The sequence below is a fragment of the Girardinichthys multiradiatus genome, chromosome 11 (assembly GCF_021462225.1).
Source record: "Girardinichthys multiradiatus isolate DD_20200921_A chromosome 11, DD_fGirMul_XY1, whole genome shotgun sequence".
NCBI classification, from domain to species: Eukaryota; Metazoa; Chordata; class Actinopteri; order Cyprinodontiformes; family Goodeidae; genus Girardinichthys; species Girardinichthys multiradiatus.
The window spans coordinates 17,878,629-17,896,246 of record NC_061804.1 but is presented as its reverse complement, the minus strand read 5'-3'; the positions used below and the strand labels follow the sequence as shown (position 1 = coordinate 17,896,246).

Sequence of the window (17,618 nt, the reverse complement as noted above, 5' to 3'; positions counted from 1 at the left end):
AATTTCAAAATACTTTCGAAAAACAAAACAGGAAATACATTAATAAAGAACAAAAAATGCTGTTATATATCTGCCTCCACACTTAATATATCGTTGATTTAACAATTGTTTGGGGGGAAGGAAATTATATAATTTTATTATGAAACTGTTATTTTCTTCCAGCTGCACCGTAACGAGTCGCTGTTGGTCTCCTAATAAAAACTGGTCACGGAGGGACTTTTATTTTGAAGATCCGGAAGTCTCTGTGTTTTGGTATCGGCTGCGGAAGGAGCTGTCAGTTGCGTTTCACTGAGAGGGGCGATTTCTTCAGCTAAAGCGGCGCTAATTTAAGCGACACATGTAACTTCCCCAACACAAGGCCAAAATGGGATTCACAATGAGGCGCTTCCTTGGTGACAAACCGCCAAAAGCGTCCCTTCTGCTGCCTTTCCTCCTGCCGGTCCTACTCGTCGGCGGCCAAGGCGACGGGAACGCTGCTCTGGACAATGACGTTACCGAGAGGATGGCTGAGGAGAGCCACCGACAGGACAGTGCCTACCTGCTGATATTCATAATGCTGCTAACGCTCACCATCCTCACCATATGGTTGTTCAAGCACCGCCGCTTCAGGTTCCTCCATGAAACGGGGCTCGCTATGATCTACGGTAAGAACATTCACGTTAGCTAACCGTCGTGTCAATCAGCTAACGAATCAGGTCGAAATGAAAGACACCTCATGACTGGCCGCCTGTGACGGAGACAGTCAGCTGCTTAAACCTGACCTGTAAGCCAATTAAACGCTTTCTCCTTACGTGTCAGGGAACATGGAGCATCTCAGACTTACTCACAGTTTGTGAATAATGATGTTATACTTCTTATGTTTAAAAAAACCATTTAACTGGGCAGTCATTTCCTACAGAGTTATGTAGAGGTCGGGTCTCCAGATGACATATAAATGCAGGTCACTTGGAAATCTTTTATTTTTTTTATTTTTTATTGTTTCTTTTATCTTTTCCAATTAAAAATGAATTATTAACAGACCATATTAGGGCTGTTATGTGAACCTTTGATCCACCAAAGGCATATAAACTACATCTATAGATTCTCTCATTACAAATGGCAAATGTAAAAGTGACTAAGTTACACCGTAATGGGATACTGTGGAGACTGAAAAATTCAAAAAGCTAGATAAATAATACCTTGTAAATGTTTCTGTAAAATGTGTTAAAAGATGCAGTTTTGAGAAATGAATCAAACACTCGCATATGTACTTCCCCTTAAAATGACAAACAGTATCACATCAGGTACAGGTTATTAGAACATTGTTACTCAGCATTTTACAGGAAAGTCGCCCAGTGTCAACCTGCGACATTTGGTGTCCTCCTGACTGTTGAAGGAGAGTGAAAACCATGGCGAGCTCCTTTACAACAAAGACTGTAGCAGTTTATTAGTCTGGCGAGGGCATTAAAGAGGCCCCAAAAGAATTTGAAATCGGCCATTCCACTGTACAAAAAATGGTCTACAAGATTACATCCAAAACAGCTGCCAACATGCCCCATTCTGGCCTTTTTGTATTTTTTGTATTATTTTTATTTATGAGCTCTAATATTAGAAGACATAGGGACATTTAAAATCAGTTTTTCCAGCCTTCATTCTGTGAGCAGTCGATTATTTAGATGAGGAGCAGAGGTAACATCATAACTTGTATTTGAGAGATCTGTGCTGTAAAAACATGGTTTTACTATTTAAAAAGACAAAATGGTGCAGCTGACATTTAGAACTGTCTTTAGCATCTTATATATAAACTGCAGTCTCTTTATGTATACCGTAAGGACTGTAGATGCGTATTTTCAAAGCTAGCATGTTCCACGACAGACCAAGAGGTTGAAAACCTAAAAGAATAAAACCGAGAAACTTTGCTGTATGCTGATCAGCCTTTCTATTATCTCTTGAAAGTCTTGCTCTCTCCTACCATGACTGAACCACGGATATGTTGATTTATCATAGAGAAGGTTTCCTTTTTAAACAGCATCATACATTTGTTGGAATTATGAATCTGAGATTATTTAATATTTAATATTAATATTTTATCAAATAATATTTCGGTCTGTTAAGGGTTGTCCTGTGAATACCAGCCCAGTAAGGCGATGGTATTAGGACAAAATAGAAAGGTATGAGGCGAGCTCTGACATTATTGAACAGCATAAACTCTGCACATATATGGAATGAATTCACACAATTTCTTGAAATACAAGAATTTATTAACAAAAATAAGTCAACTCAAAGTCAAACATATTTCAATCAACAAACTCTTTACTATGCTAAAACAATCCAACTAAACTACCAAGCAGAATTAAAGAATAACGAAGACTAATGGGCTATGTACAATATAAACAAGTTGATTAAAGATGATTGGAAATCATGACCAAAAGAATGATGCAACATTACCATGCAATGTTTATGTTTGAGAACCACGGATTATCTTGAAGAATCTGGAAATAAAGTTAAGTTAGTATTGGAACTAACTTAAGCAATAATCAGCAAACGTTTAGACAACCCTTCACAATGCAAGATCAGATAAAATATTATTTTAATAAAACAATGTTTTAAATAATGATCTGCTGAATAAAACAAACCTTCTGGATGACCATTTCTCAACGGTGTCTAATTAACTGCCTTTATTTATTCAAATAATATTTGAAGAAATATTATTAAGGGAGTATTTTGGAAAAGAGCCAAATCTTTCTGGAGAAATGGGGCTTAATGATGTTTACGTAGTTATCAACTCTAGTAAATGATGTTAGGGACACATTATTTACTGGATTGAAAACTTAACAACCTTTCTGTTAAATACTCTTTAGTAGCAAGCACGTGTTCTTACCGGTTAGCAGTTGAGCTAACAAAAGAAGCTAATAGCTTAGCACCAGAATCAACACATACCTTTAAAATACCGTTAATAAAAGTTATGATCAATCTTGTTTAAAATCACCCTTCAAGTAAAGTTTGACTTAACTTTAAAAACACACAAACACAGAACACAAACGGGGCATGTGTGCTGCAGATAGCCTGCTAGCACTAAGATAGCCGAGTTTCACAAAAACAAAACCAAACTTCACAAAAATTAAAATGTTCAGATCATTTCATCCTAACTGTTAATCTGCCCAAACCTAACCTCATGAATTGTGGTGAGGAATGTTGTCCAAGCGACGATGAAGTTTGAAGAAGGTATCCACATTGAACAAAGGTTAGCCACAGCTGACCTCCTTAGCTGTGGGGGGGGGAGTTGAAGGTGCTCTGTGAACAAAGGGTTAGCTTCCCGCTAACCTCCAGCTGTGGATGAAAACGGCTCGTTGTGTCCGCCAACCACACTGCACGGTGGTGCGGTCTCTGCTGTCTTCCTTCCAGACTGGGAGGCCGCTCCGCTCGGCTTCATAGAGACCGCTTCTCTGTAGGGAACTTCTCTGGGACAATTTGCTTCTGCAGGGCTCAGAGGAAAAAGTAAGGAACTCTTACACCTTAATTTCCCCGTTCATGAATGAAAATACCGGATACACAGACAGTATTTCATTCGTACTTAACTTTGCATATGATCGATGATCATATGACATCCTTGGATCCAGTTGAAGAGTTTATGTCTGTTTGCCAGCAAAGAGACATCAGCGCGCTTTGTCTCCCCTATCCCGATGATCACCGGTGGAAGAGGGCGGATGTAGCAACAGGAAGTCCGCAGTTATCCCGTTTCCTGGCTGTGCCGGAAGAAGGTTAATGCACTTTATCTTGAAAAGTTCCAGAAGAGTTTGTACCGGAGTTTAATGTTGAAATCCATGGCTGGGTCCCAACACATTTCTGTGCTTCATCTGAATTCAATTTAAAGCCCCTCACTGGCACCGAAAAGAGCTAACTTAGTGTCTTCCCTCAGTAATCACTTCCTCCTTGAAGAGTGGTCTTGTTACCACAAAGAGTTGTAAGCATCGTAATGTAACATGAAGAACAAAGGAATGAGGAAAAAGTGGTTTCATTGGAACTTGATATTGTCAACGCAAGGTTAAAAAAATATTGCGATTGCATGATTTTTCCAAAGCTGGACGTCTTCATTTTTTACCCTCATGTTTACTCAAAGGTCTCTTGGTGGGTGTAATCCTGCGCTTTGGGATCCACGTGCCCCAAAGCACGAGCGACGTGGTCCTCGAGTGTGCCGTCAACGCCAGCCCCGCCACTTTACTGGTCAATGTCAGCGGAAGGTTCTACGAGTACACGCTTAAGGGGGAAGTGAGCCGGGCCAAAGACCACCAAGTGCAGGATGATGAGATGCTACGAAAGGCAAGAAGCAGTGTTTCCTGAACGTTTTAGCTTCTGAGCCACAAAATGACTGTAGCAGTGATGTATAGCGGAAGTATATTAACTTGGAAAAAACATGTAACCATGTTTTTATACATTTTTAATCCCCTTTTTAGCTGTTGTTAACTAACAACTATTTTTAGCAGTGATTTTTAGATTTTATTTTGATTTCTGGAGATCATCTTGCCTCTGCTTTGTGTTTCAAAACCCAGAGTAGGGTTCTTACCCTAAATCTGGGAATCTCTGGGCAATAGGATAAGATGAAGATGGGCTGGCCCACTTTGGAAGGCTGTAGTCATTTTTAGTTGTTATCTAGATACAAATAGACAGATTATTAGGAGTTATGCTAACCCAGAATATGGATTATAATTAAATGTATTATTGAACATTATTTAATTCTAAGTAAATGATGTGACAGAACAGAGATTTCCATAGACTCAATTGGCTGCTGTAGTAAAATCTGACTCCTTGCACATGCACAGAGAAAAGTAAAGAGAATTCAGAAATAGGTGTAAAACATTATAACTTTTTTCTCTTTTTATAGGTGACCTTTGACCCAGAGGTGTTTTTCAACATTTTGCTGCCTCCCATAATCTTCCATGCAGGTTACAGTTTAAAAAGGGTAAGAGATTCTAAAGGTTTCAGGAAATGAGTGGCCTATTTTATCAGAAATATACATGCAGTGTATAAAAACACACAGCCTTTTTTTTCTCTTACTGTCTGACATTAAAAACGACTCAACTCAGAAAGTAGTTCAAATTTCTCTGTTCTGTTTTTCCTCCAAATGTAACAATGTTAATTATGGGCAAACACTTTAGTTTTAGGTTCATCACACCAATAGGACATGTCTCCAGAAATGATGGTTTTGTTCCAGAGTGCATTTGCAAACTGTAATCTGGCCTTTTATGTTTTGGAGGAATGGCTTCCTCTTCACAGAGTGGCCTTTCAGCCCATGTTGGTACAGGCCTTGTTTCACTGTGCATAATGACACGAACGTTTTGCACGTTCATCTCTGGGATCCAGAAGCAGTCTTTTTCCTGAACAGTATGTTGGCTGAACAATCCCATGTTGTTTTTACTTGAATATAATCATTTTAACAGATGAACCTGGATGTTGTACCCAAGGACGAACCAGACTTGTGATGCTCTTTTATTCTCACAAGGAAGCAGTGTGTTTGAGGTTTGCTAAATACATTCACAGACGTGCCTCTATTAAACTCAAATGTTGTGAACAAACCTATCAGGATCCTATACAGCTTTGAGACATCTTGGTTTTCCCATATTTTATTTTTAATTCATAGTAATCGTGGTGTATGTAAGTTTTTGAATAAAAAAACAAGAAAAATTCTGTCATTATTCTAATATTAGAAAATATTAGAAATGGATATTCTAATATTAAGAAAACATAAATGGGTTTCTTAATCCATACAGTGTATGTGAATGTCTGGTTTCAACTGTAAATGTGCTTTGAAAATGTTGAGGTTATGTAAGAATATTAATAACTCTGTAAAATAACTGGTTTAATTGTTTAGTTTATCGATTTTGATGTCCTGGCTTATCCTCCTTCTCTTTAGAGACATTTTTTCCGAAACATTGGCTCCATCCTGGCTTATGCTTTCATGGGAACAGTCATATCCTGCTTTGTTATTGGGTAGGTCAGCCGAATTTCTTTGATATAACTATAAAGGGCAGGAATTACTGTTTAACCACTAGGTTATATAACCTGTTCCACTAACCTAAATAAATACATTAAAGCTTATTTGTTGAATGGCTAAAAGATTGAACATGTGTAATAACTTGTGCTTCCTTTTTAGGCTTATCATGTATGGCCTTGTGTCCTTCATGAAAGTTGTGGGTCAGCTTGGAGGGGATTTTTTCTTTACCGACTGCCTCTTTTTTGGGGCAATCGTCTCAGCAACAGACCCAGGTAGGGAGTGCCATCGAAGCTTTAGTTACTAATATGTAATTATGAAAGAAAGGAGGCATTTGACTTCCTTGATGAAAAATGCATGAAACACGGTTTCCCAAACTCACAATTCTTGCATGCAGTGATGTCATGTAAGCATTTGCTTCATTGGAGAGCGTGTCTGAGGGCTTCCTGTGTATTTATCCTGTTCTGAAGTTGTACAGTTTGTTTGTGTTTGCCTCAGTGACAGTGCTGGCCATCTTCAACGAGCTGAAGGTAGACGTGGACCTGTATGCTTTATTGTTTGGAGAGAGTGTTCTCAACGATGCTGTGGCCATTGTCCTCTCGTCGTAAGTAGCAAACACCCTGCAGAACTGTGCAGCCCTGATAATTTGGTTTAAAAATGCATTAGGAAAGGATTCTTTTCAGTGCCCATATGCAGTACTGTTTTAAGCTAATTGTGACTCTCCATGTGGAAATGAACCACACTAACATCCACATCCCTGTCATTTCACTGCTTGCCCTTCTCCACCCATCTGTGTCACTGACCGCCTGCCCGTACGTATGTATGTATCTCTGTATGTAGCGTTCTCCTGCGCTTTGAAAAGCAGAGCAGGCAGGGAGCTGGAGCTGTTCCCTCCACTGGAGAGGACAGCTCAGTTATGCCTGCAGAGATTGAAGAATGGCTGGGAGAAAACCAGACATTTAGTCCTCGGTGGGTGGGTTTGGGCTGGGTGGACAGCGTGCATTTGCTTGTGGTACAGCATTAGAATGAAAATGTAGACTCAAGTCACCTTTAGGATAATCACTCCCCTCCTCAGTATCACTTTGCCACTGCAGCCCCTTCTTCCCCTTTTTATGTTTCATCCTCAGTTTGCTTCATATTCCAGTTACCATGCTTGAAATAAGAAAATTTGACTTTTTTATAATTTTACTAACTTGTAAAAGTGAGTGATCAATTTTTTTAATGGAAATCAAGTGGAGCTGTTGCTTCAACTTAGTCTTCAGCATGCAAACCTCACATACGTTGTTTTTCTTTCTAAGACCCAGCTGTGTTTCAGTTGCTGCAAGTCTGGTTTAATGCCTGACAGTGTTTCTGATTCTAAGGAAATACGAGCATGTGTTTGACCACTTTCTCTTCCTGTATTCCCAGAAGGGCTCAACCTCTATTTTCCTTGTAAATGTTTCCGTGTACTCTAATCGCCCTTCAGCTCCATCGTGGCGTATCAGCCTGCAGGGGACAACAGCCACAGCTTTGAAGCCATGGCTGTGGTGAAATCCTTCGGCGTCTTCCTGGGTGTCTTCAGTGGATCGTTTTCTCTTGGTGTGGCTACCGGGATCATGACTGCTCTCATATCCTTTTATTTAATGATTAAATAAGTGTAACCTTAAATGTTTTTTTTTTTTGGTTGCAAAGCTCTCACATATTGTTAAACATACAATGCCCTCCATGTCAAATAGCCCACCTGGAAAAACTGTGTGAAAAGCCTGAACTAAAAGGATCTTCTACATCTGTAGCATTATTACTTCTGGTTTGATTTGATGGTAAGGGATATTTGAAATAAATAAAACCTCCAAAGCTACAGCAAAGAGTGGCATCATAAAGCCTCTCAAACAACCATTAAATGATATCTACATGCCAAGAAAAAGCCTTTTCTGTCCAAATATCTCAAATATGAACCTATGGAGTTTCCTAGTAACACTTTATCTGAGTGTTTTGATCGGATGAGGCTAAGTTTGAACTTATCGACAACAAACACTCCAGATGGGTTTGGCGTAAAGCAAAGGATTAGCAAATGGAAAAGCCCCCGATCCTCACTTTTAAATAGGTTAGAGGATCTGTAATGCTCCTGAAACTCTCGCCAGATGCAAAATAAACCTTTATGCATGGTCATTTAAGTCAAGAATGCCAATAACTGTGGGGCAACTGTCTTAGCCTTTATTTGTTTCCCCCCTGAAATGAGCTACTGTTCTACTGCAGTAAAATATTGATTTATTTTATTGCCTTTTACGCTGATTTCACTAAGGGCACCGTTAAAAGTACAGGGTGCTGTATATTTGTTTTTCATTGTTTCAGACTTTCCCTGCTTTGTTCCTTAACTTGAAGTTGTCCTCACGTGACAAAGTTTACCAAGCTGAGGGACTTCCATTTATTGGAAACTGGTCTATTTTTCCTGATGTCCTGGAGCACCTTTCTGTTGGCAGAGGCCTGCGGGATGACCGGTACATCTGCAACCATAGAGCATTTATGCCGTTTCAATAGCAGACAATTAAATCCTGACCTAAAATATTTCTAAAGTACAGAGGCCCTGATTAGAGTTTTGTAGCTGATTTCTGAAGTCTTTAAGTTGATTTCGAGTTCTCCTGAAGATGTATAATTAAGAGCAATACAAAGACTGAAAATATAATATTACATAAAATGTTTGTTCTGGACCTTTGCTTAAGAAAAAAAAATGCTTTTACAGACCTTTCTGACTTTTAGTTGAAGCCGCCTGTCCTACAGAAAGTAGATATTTAACTTATCTCTGAGACTAAAAGTATTTCAGGATCCAGCATGTTACCAACAGAAACAGGTTTGAAAGCCCCTAAAATGGAGCAACAGTTTCTGTTTTAAATAACTTCTTACACCCTCTGTACGTTCTCTGACTTCATTTTCAAACACCTCACTAATATTTATCCTTGAGCAACAACTTCCACACCAAGGAGGGTTGTTGCGAGTGAGTCTTAGAGCCTTTCTTCAGTGCTGCTCAGTACATGAAGTCACATAATTAGTGTGCGTAATATTGCTATCGCAAATTGCTACTTGGCTGCAATATTTGATAGGATATTATATTTCAAATGTCCTTAACTCAGGATCTGCATATTGAGAGCATATTTGACCAGTTGGATAGACTGTAACTGCTCCTAATGCACACATGAATGTGTAGTTTTACTGGGGGAATACAAAGCTCACAAGGAGTGGTAGGACCATTGTGTGATGGTATGAAGTCAAACAAAATGATGATGCAATTACAATTTTCAGAAACAATATTGCAGTTACATTTTTTCCTGGACCTAATTTTTGACCAGCGGTGCAGTTGGTCTGGTCGCCTGTTGCCTTGCAGCAACAAGAGTTCAAATACTGGCCTGGGGTCTTTCTGCATGGAGTTTCAATGTTCTCCCTGTGCATGTGTGGGTTCTCTCTGGGTACTCCAGCTACCTTCCACTGTCCAAAAACATGATCAATAGCTTATTTCTCAGTGCACTCATTGCAACAGAGTGTGTGTTTATTTTTGCATGTGTGTATAAAGCAATCATAAATATATATGATTTCAGTCTCTCTGTGCTGTAGTGAACCCTCTATCTGCTCCTACTATTAGAGGATGAAATCATATTTTGGTTTCTTTAAGGTGTTGTGGCGGTGCTGTTCTGTGGGATCACTCAGGCTCATTATACCTACAACAATCTCTCTTGCGAATCTCAAGACAGGACTAAACAGGTAAAACAACACTTCACATCGCAGTTGTGTTCAGATCATTATTCGTGTCTTTTTTTAAGGCTTTTTTTTTCCTCAGCAATTTCTGAATTTTCTCAACCAATAATGTAATCACTATACAGTGTGGTGCATCAAACCTTATGCATATATTAAGAAAGAAAACTACTTTACAAAATGCTGCAGTGACTAAAAGCAAACAGATATTGGAGAAAAAAATTATTGCAAAACTTGCGTGCCTCTTGAACAAATACTCAGAAAAGAGGATGCAGATTTGAACTTACTGCAGCAAATTCTCAGAAGTCCAGTGGGCGATGTAATTCCTGAGAACTGATGGGCTTATTTCATGTACGTTTTCTACAATATCACCTCATCTCATTGATGCTGCAGAACAATTTGAGGTTTTCAGATGCACAGCCTCACAAAATACATACACAAATATGGCAAAGCATATAAAAATATAATTCTTCTCTTCAATGTGTCAAATAGCTTTGAAGTCTTCAAAGATTGTGGAACAATAAACATGGCAATGACTTGGGTAACTAGGAGCATAAGTTCTGAGTGCAAGCTGTTTTTGACAATAATGAAAAAGTCTTGGCAGTAAAGATATTTCCATTATTTAGTAGGTACGACTATCAACTGAAAGAAGAAAAAAATCTTAGAATATTCGCTGCAAGATTCAGTCCACTGGATAAATTCATTAATAGAAAAGGTTTTCAGTTGTAGAGTTGGCGAGCTTTTAAAAAACAATAAAAATCACTCTAAACTAAAAGGTTGAAAGAAAAAATGAGCAGTTTGTGCTTCCAAAGCATCATTTGTTGAGGATTTGCATGCTGACATTTAGATAAAACTTAATTTCTGACAAATTGCTCATCTCTTTTTGTTTCAGTTGTTTGAGCTGCTGAACTTCCTGGCAGAAAACTTCATCTTCTCCTACATGGGTCTGACGCTCTTCTCCTTTCAGTCACACGTCTTTAACCCGATGTTCATCATTGGAGCCTTCGTATCCTTCCCTCTGCTTTTCATTGGATCAGCACACACGCAAAAAAGCCCTTGCTGAAAACGCAGTGAAATGATAAGCTAACTGCGCCGATCATTTCCAGAAGCAATTAGTAAAACAAGTCAGTTTCTAATTGAAGTTACAGTTAACTGAAACCAAATTGGAAATTGAAAGCACACATAAAAGGACAGATCAGTGACGTTTCTACTCACAAATTCTTTTCACTCTGCCTTTCTCCACCTGTTGTATTGTTACTTCACTGAGTTGCGTCCTTGACCCTGTTCTGTGCAGCTGGCTGTGTTTCTGGGCAGGGCTGCGAACATCTACCCCTTGTCCTTCCTTCTCAACTTTGGCCGAAGAAACAAGATTGGAATGAACTTTCAACATGTTATGATGTTTGCAGGTAAGTGGTAAATATGAGTCTTTGAATGGAGCAAAACAACTGTGTGTGTAGATTTCTAGGATGTAGTTAATTAAATAAAAAGACAAACATATAAGGTGCAGAGATTTGGTTTTTGTTTCGATGAACAGTGTTTTTTTTTTTTAGACATAGCTTTTTGGGTTAAATTACATGAATATACATATTGTAGGGACTTGTACTATTCCACACTAAGGTGATGATGCAGGCCTCCTGAAGTGTGACTTTATCAGATATCTGTACCAAGAACATGAGTAACAGTTTCCTAAAAACAGACGCTGTTTCATCTCATGCCTCCTCCAGGTCTGCGTGGGGCGATGACCTTCGCTCTGTCTATCCGGGACACAGCTACTTACGCCCGTCAGATGATGTTTTCTACCACCCTGCTGATTGTTTTCTTCACAGTGTGGGTCTGTGGAGGGGGCACTACACCCATGCTGTCTTTCATGAGCATACCGTAAGGCTGGCGACCCGTTTGCATGCATTTCTGTTTCTGCACCTTTCATTACATCTCTTTATAACTATTGCGATTTCTTTTAGAGTGGGAGTGGATTCGGATCAAGAGCACTCTGTAAGTAATTATTCCAGTGTCTAATCCAGTGTCTTTTGTTTTGTATTTTTTAAACACGGGAGGAACCGGTGTCATGACTGGGGCGGCTGAAAATCATTTCTGATCTAAATTTAGTGATATTTTTTTATTCACTTAGTTTTTATTGTTTTTGTAAGGAGAACTAGCATTAGGTGATCAAACAAACCAGCCATTCAGTGGTGACTGGCTATTGCAAGGCAAGCATGTTCAGCAGAGCACCTGTTGGTGCACCAACATCTGAGGAGCGGTGCAGGAGAGGTTTATAAGCTTAATAGTGCGAAGTGTTTCCCAATGTGAGAAACTGTGATGCATGCAACGACACATGTTTAGCAGCATAGTAATGTTATGCCCCTATTGATAGATGCGGACAGGAAAAGACAGAATGCAGGTGGAAATTGTGTTTTGGAGCTACAGTAAAAGGAAATACATAAGCAGAGACTTGTTTGTATGCCGTGTCTGCCAGCTTAAAACATAAAGCTGAGAAAAAGTTATATTAAAAGCCTGAGACTTCATGTAAACCAGTTTAAGGAGAAAAGTCTCAGTGGTGAATGAATCACCAAGTCACCAAGCTGTGATAAAGTCACATCAACATCAAAAGCTCGTGGATATTTCTACCAAAAAACTTCACTGAACTTTGTTCTTTTCCGGTGTATAGTTTTTTTTATTTTATATATATATAAAATGCCTTGCAAAAGTATTCATACCTTTAGAACTTTCTCACATGTTCATCTCCTACACCTAAAAACTTGAATGTATTTTATCTGGATTTTATGTGATCGACCAGCACAAAGTAGCAAATAACTATGAAGTGAAATGATGCATGATTCAGATTTTTTACAAATACAAATCCCAAAAATGTAATGTGCTTTTGTATTCAGCCCATCTGAGTCGTTTATTTACAGAACAACCTTTCACTGCAAGTCTTTTGCACATTTCACGTCTGCTTTTTGTGCTCATTCCTCTTTGCAAAATACCTCAAGCTCAGCCATATTGGATGGAGATCATCTGTGAGAGTCACCTTTTGGCAAAAGGCACTCGATTGGTTTTAGCCCTGGACTTTGACTAGGCCATTCCAACACATGAAAATGCTTTGAACTAAACCATTCTGTTGTATCACAGGCTATTTGTTTTAGGGTACTTTTGCAACGCACTGTATACAATGAAATTGAACTCTATGCAGCCAATAATATTGTGAAATGTTTTTTTTTATTTCTTTGCACAATTCATTTCATCATACAATTATTATTATTATTATTATCATCATTATTAATTTTACTTCTATTGTTATTAAGTACAGGGTGCTGTTTAAGCTTGTAGTTTTTTTTTTTTTTTGCTTTTGAAAGCTAACAAAGCCAAAAATAAATGCTTCTCAGTTTTGACGCTCAAACGAGCAAGTAATAAAAGAACTGAAGGAAATGAATAATTATGTAGATCTGTTTATTTCATTCATTTAATGTCAAATAAGTTTGACCATTTTTTTTCTAATACTGAGGTAGGGAGCCTAGAAAATGTTCTTCATTTGGGGTGGGGGAGCTCAGGCTGAAAAGTTTGAGATCTATCATATGAAAAGATCAATTTTAACTAAAGTGAAGCCTTCTGCTCTCCAGAGTTCAACTGTGTTGGACGGGTCACAGAGGAGAAGCACCAAACATGAAAGTGCCTGGCCCTTCAGGATCTGGTATAACTTCGACCACAAGTATCCTTTAACCTGCGGGTCCCTTTCTGAAGTCATGTCGGAGTTGCTCGTGCTGATGACCTCCAATTCAAACACTAGAGGGAGCTCTTTACAAACTTTAAGGGTTTTTACAACTCTTTCTATTGGTATTGAACGTTTAAAGGGATTTTTTGGTTCTGATATGTTATTTTTTTACATCTATGTATTGACATCTTTTATATTGGCCCTACTTTATTTTTATTTATTTTACAAACTTGGATCATGAATTCAAACTGCAATTTGGATCTTGAAAGTTTGCACAAATTATTCTTTTTAAAAATAAAGAAAACTAGTCATGTTCAGCATTATAGAGGCATTAATTCTATTTACTACCATTGCTAAAAGCATTGTAAGTTGAAGTATTGGTGAAACTATAAGTAAATAAATAATATAGACACTCATCGGTTTTAATGAATTATGTCCTTGACCAAAGCTTTTCCACCAGCTACCTGAAGCCCCTCCTGACCCACAGCGGGCCCCCTCTCACTGCTACTCTGCCGGCTTGTTGTGGCCCCTTGGCACGCTGCCTCACAAGTCCACAGGCCTATGAGGTTTGGACATAATGCTTAAATAGTCACAGTTTAGGAGCATAATAAACTCAAGCAGCTGCACATCTCAGATTTACACTGGTGCAAAAAGATTAGGCATAAAATTACCAAGATTTGATAAGCAAGTAAACATAGCATGGTGCCATAGCACTTACACAAAAATAAATAATATAAATCTAGAACCAATTTATTTACGACATTAAAGCAACAATCATTGATTCTGCTAAGATAGCAGTTTTGGTTTGGCAGTTTTAATAATGTTACTTATGTAGTTTTATGTGTTATTATTAAGGTTTTTTCAGGGTTCTTCAGGGTCCGTCTTGAATTTAGCAAACTTGGACTTAGGCCTCAAAAGAAATCTTGTCCAGCAGCAAAACTCTGTTCACTCCAGCTCTTTCTTCGGCTTTCCATTAAAAGGGAAGTACAGTTTAGGAACCGTTTGACAGAAAATGCTGTGGTTTTGAAAACTTGGTATGCCTTGATGCTGGCAACTGCCCCATCTTAGTAGGGCTGCACAATATATCACCAATATATAGTTGTCACAACTCACGCCAATATCATTGTAAGTCAGATGGGCTTCTAGTATCATGCAGCCCGTACTTGTTATTAAAAAACAAGCTTTGATCGTTAGGTTTTGACTACAAACTGATCAACGTTTTAGTTGATCTTTGATGTTCTTGGGTTCCTCGGGCCTTTTTACCCTTTTACCCTGCATTCCTTTTCTTCTCCCAGAATGAAGGGCAGCTTCACGACGACGACTCTGACTTCATCCTGAACGACGCCAATGTGAGCTCCATGTACGCGGACGTCACCGTCAGCACGGACGCGTCCGGGTCCCGCACCATCAACCCCAAGCAGTCCGGCGCTGGCCCGTTCAATGAAAGCCGGGATCGCGAGCTCGACCTGGCAGAGCACGACGTGGCGATCCGCGGCACGCGGCTCGTCCTGCCGATGGAGGACCCAGTGGAGCCCCCAACAACCGTTACCCTCCCACCTCCACCCTCTCCCCCGCGCTCTGAACCTCACAGGCACAGACTGTAAGATGGTGATTCTGTTGAGAAAAAAAAAAGTCAGTCTTTGATCAAACTGCTTTAATAGTACACTAAAAATTCAGTGTTGTCTGGACCAATATGGTGTCTAAGAAGCAGTTTGAAATCAGTATCAGCTCACCATGTTGGTAGAACTTTGTGATCTTGATTATTAATGCACTACATGTAGACTACGGTTCTAAAATCCTCTCAGTCAGCCCTATACAGAAGGCTTAGATGTGTGGCTGTCGTCTGAGCTGATTCGTTTGTACTACTGTGGTCTCTAAAAGCTCCCAACGTTTCTGCGTGTGTCGTTCAACCACTAAAACAGGTGTAAATGTTGGGGTTCTCTGGGGTTTGGTTCCCCCCTGATGATTTCTTCTATGTTTGTTTTAAATATGACAACCCCTCTGAAGATTATTCACACTACGTTTGGGAAAGCTCACTAATATGTCCTCAGAGAGTTTTTGTTTTCTTTGCTTGATCTTAATTAACTTTTTCTGTCAGTTTTAACTTCCTCAAACCAAGGTTGGGATTCCGAGCAGGAAGAACAAATAAAAAGAGAGAAGCCTTCAACGGTAGCGGTACAAATATTTGGTATGTACAGAAGTGGTAGAGATCATTTAAATTGGTTGGTTTCCTGGCTTGGACCCAACATTTAAAGCATAGTCCATGAGTTTTAATAAGATAAAGGTGGATACCTTTCAAGAAGCTTAATGATAGCCAGCTTTATCTATTTGAAAACCAGTTTTGATTTGTGTTTCTCCTGTTGGAACACTATTGTGTCCAAGTCTCAATCATCCGACTCAAAACTGCTCCCCTCAGAGGAAAGGAAATAGATTTGGATGTTCAGGAAGGGTTGAGGAACCGGTAAAACTCAAGGTTATCTAAAGCTAGAACCTGCTGGCATCACTTTTCACAGGGAAGCCAGTTTAACATCAACATACACTGAGAAGATGCCGACCAAGATAAAAACCCCTACTCCAAAATTAACGCCATCAGGCTCTACTGACATTTGCTGCTTCCCACATGGAAGTCAAACGCCTTCTGGAGAAACGTACGGTCAGACGAGACAAAGAATAGTCACGATGACAAGAATAAAGTTTGGAGGAATCAAGATGAGGCGTTCAACCCTTAAAACTCTGTACCCACTGTAAAGCAAGGAGTTGTCTGTGTCATGCTGAGGGTCTGTACTCATTAAGGTTATATGTTGTGTTTTCACTCCACCCTTAAAAAGAAAACCATTGAAATGCATTATTAAAAGGCCAAAAGGAGTGACGCTCATGATGGGTTTATGTAAACATCTGAGTGAAGTTTAAAGGAGCAGGACTGAGCCAAGTATCTTCTCTGGGACACATTCTAGCACTGTCCACCTGTTTGAATCTTTTTAACTACTGATTTATTTATTAAACAGGACAAATTGTTTATATCTATGATTAGTTTGTGTATTTATTATTTATTGTGTAGCTTTTCAACCATTACTACCAGGTGGTGAACACTTCATTTTTATAAATAAGAAGCACTCCGATTTTTCTCATGGTACCTTTTGAAATGGAGGATGGAGATACACATTTATTCCAGGCGCTTGTCTCCTACCCATACTGTAGCACATCCTTTTACTTTATACTTCAGCACCAGATCTTCCCTGTCTGTTTTTATTTCCTGAATATGTGTGTGTGTGTCTGTGGGGCCAGATTTTTAGGGCTACTATTTGTTCCTGGGTTTACTGTTTCCATCTGGTTGGAGTGTCTTAAAAGAAAAAAGTAATGTGTTCTCATCATCATCTTGGGTGAAAAGACGCTGGCTGGACTGTTTTGAACTTAAGTGCCTATTCAGAAACTGTTTTTTGTACATATTTTGTTTTGCTTAGGTGCAGTAAGATGATCCTTTTAATTAAATATCACATTACACCTGATTGATGCCATGTACTCCGGTGTCCAATTCCGTCTCTGCTTTTACTGTTAAATCTCTGTTGGTGAATCCAAACAATTGCATACGAACATTTGAAGACAAAACCGTAAACTCATATCTCGTCAGTTATGAGTATTTTTTTGAGCTGCTTTCATATGGAGAGAAGAAAAAAATGACGTGACATAAAATAGGCACTAAACTTTCATGGCAGTGGATGAAAAGGAACTAAAGGGAAGTTCTGTCTTTTTTTTTTTTTAACATAACGCTCTGCACTTTCTTTTAAAAAGTTGGTTTGTTCTGTTCTGAAATGATTTGAAAACTCCATAAGAACTTTTTTTTAAAATTATTTTTATTGAAGTGAAAGTTGACTCCTTGATGATGTCATAAAACAAATCTGTTACCTGTTAGGTTGAGCATGTGTTTCTGGTTTCATCAAGCAGTATTCTCAATGTGCTTTGAGTTTCTGCGTTTCTACATCTATCTTCTCTCTTACATTTATCTACTTGGGACTTTTTGGGGGGAAAACAAGAAGAGCTAAAACTGAATTTGTGAAAAATGTTTGATCTTTCTGCTGTTTGTGGAAAATGTATTTTATTTTACTTTTTTTTTTTTTTTTTAGAGACAGCCTGTAATCCTAAGGTAATTGTTTCATCAGTTTAACACCCAGCAGGTGTGAAAGAAAATAAAATCACATTTGTTGGCACAGATTGTTGTTT

General features: G+C 38.8%; 1 protein-coding gene across 1 annotated transcript; it reads left to right on the top strand.

The window, feature by feature from the left end:
* The first annotated feature begins 122 nt into the window (after window positions 1-122).
* LOC124876500 (sodium/hydrogen exchanger 6-like) lies at window positions 123-17,607 on the top strand. Its single transcript, XM_047379334.1, has 16 exons — window positions 123-644; window positions 4,100-4,299; window positions 4,862-4,939; window positions 5,891-5,967; window positions 6,131-6,243; window positions 6,467-6,572; window positions 7,434-7,575; window positions 8,340-8,445; window positions 9,612-9,700; window positions 10,584-10,697; window positions 10,986-11,097; window positions 11,416-11,569; window positions 11,653-11,683; window positions 13,309-13,397; window positions 13,861-13,966; window positions 14,696-17,607. Exons 1-16 carry the CDS (start codon window positions 365-367, stop codon window positions 15,002-15,004), a joined length of 2,106 nt encoding a protein of 701 aa, XP_047235290.1. The 5' UTR covers window positions 123-364; the 3' UTR covers window positions 15,005-17,607.
* The last annotated feature ends 11 nt before the right edge of the window (window positions 17,608-17,618 follow it).

Bases quoted from the DNA above. Each gene is read 5' to 3' on its own strand.
- LOC124876500 (XM_047379334.1), top strand. From the start codon at position 365: ATGGGATTCACAATGAGGCGCTTCCTTGGTGACAAACCGCCAAAAGCG. The intron at 5,968-6,130 runs GTAGGTCAGCCG...CTTCCTTTTTAG, and splicing joins ATATCCTGCTTTGTTATTGG to GCTTATCATGTATGGCCTTG. The intron at 13,967-14,695 runs GTTTGGACATAA...TTCTTCTCCCAG, and splicing joins CAAGTCCACAGGCCTATGAG to AATGAAGGGCAGCTTCACGA.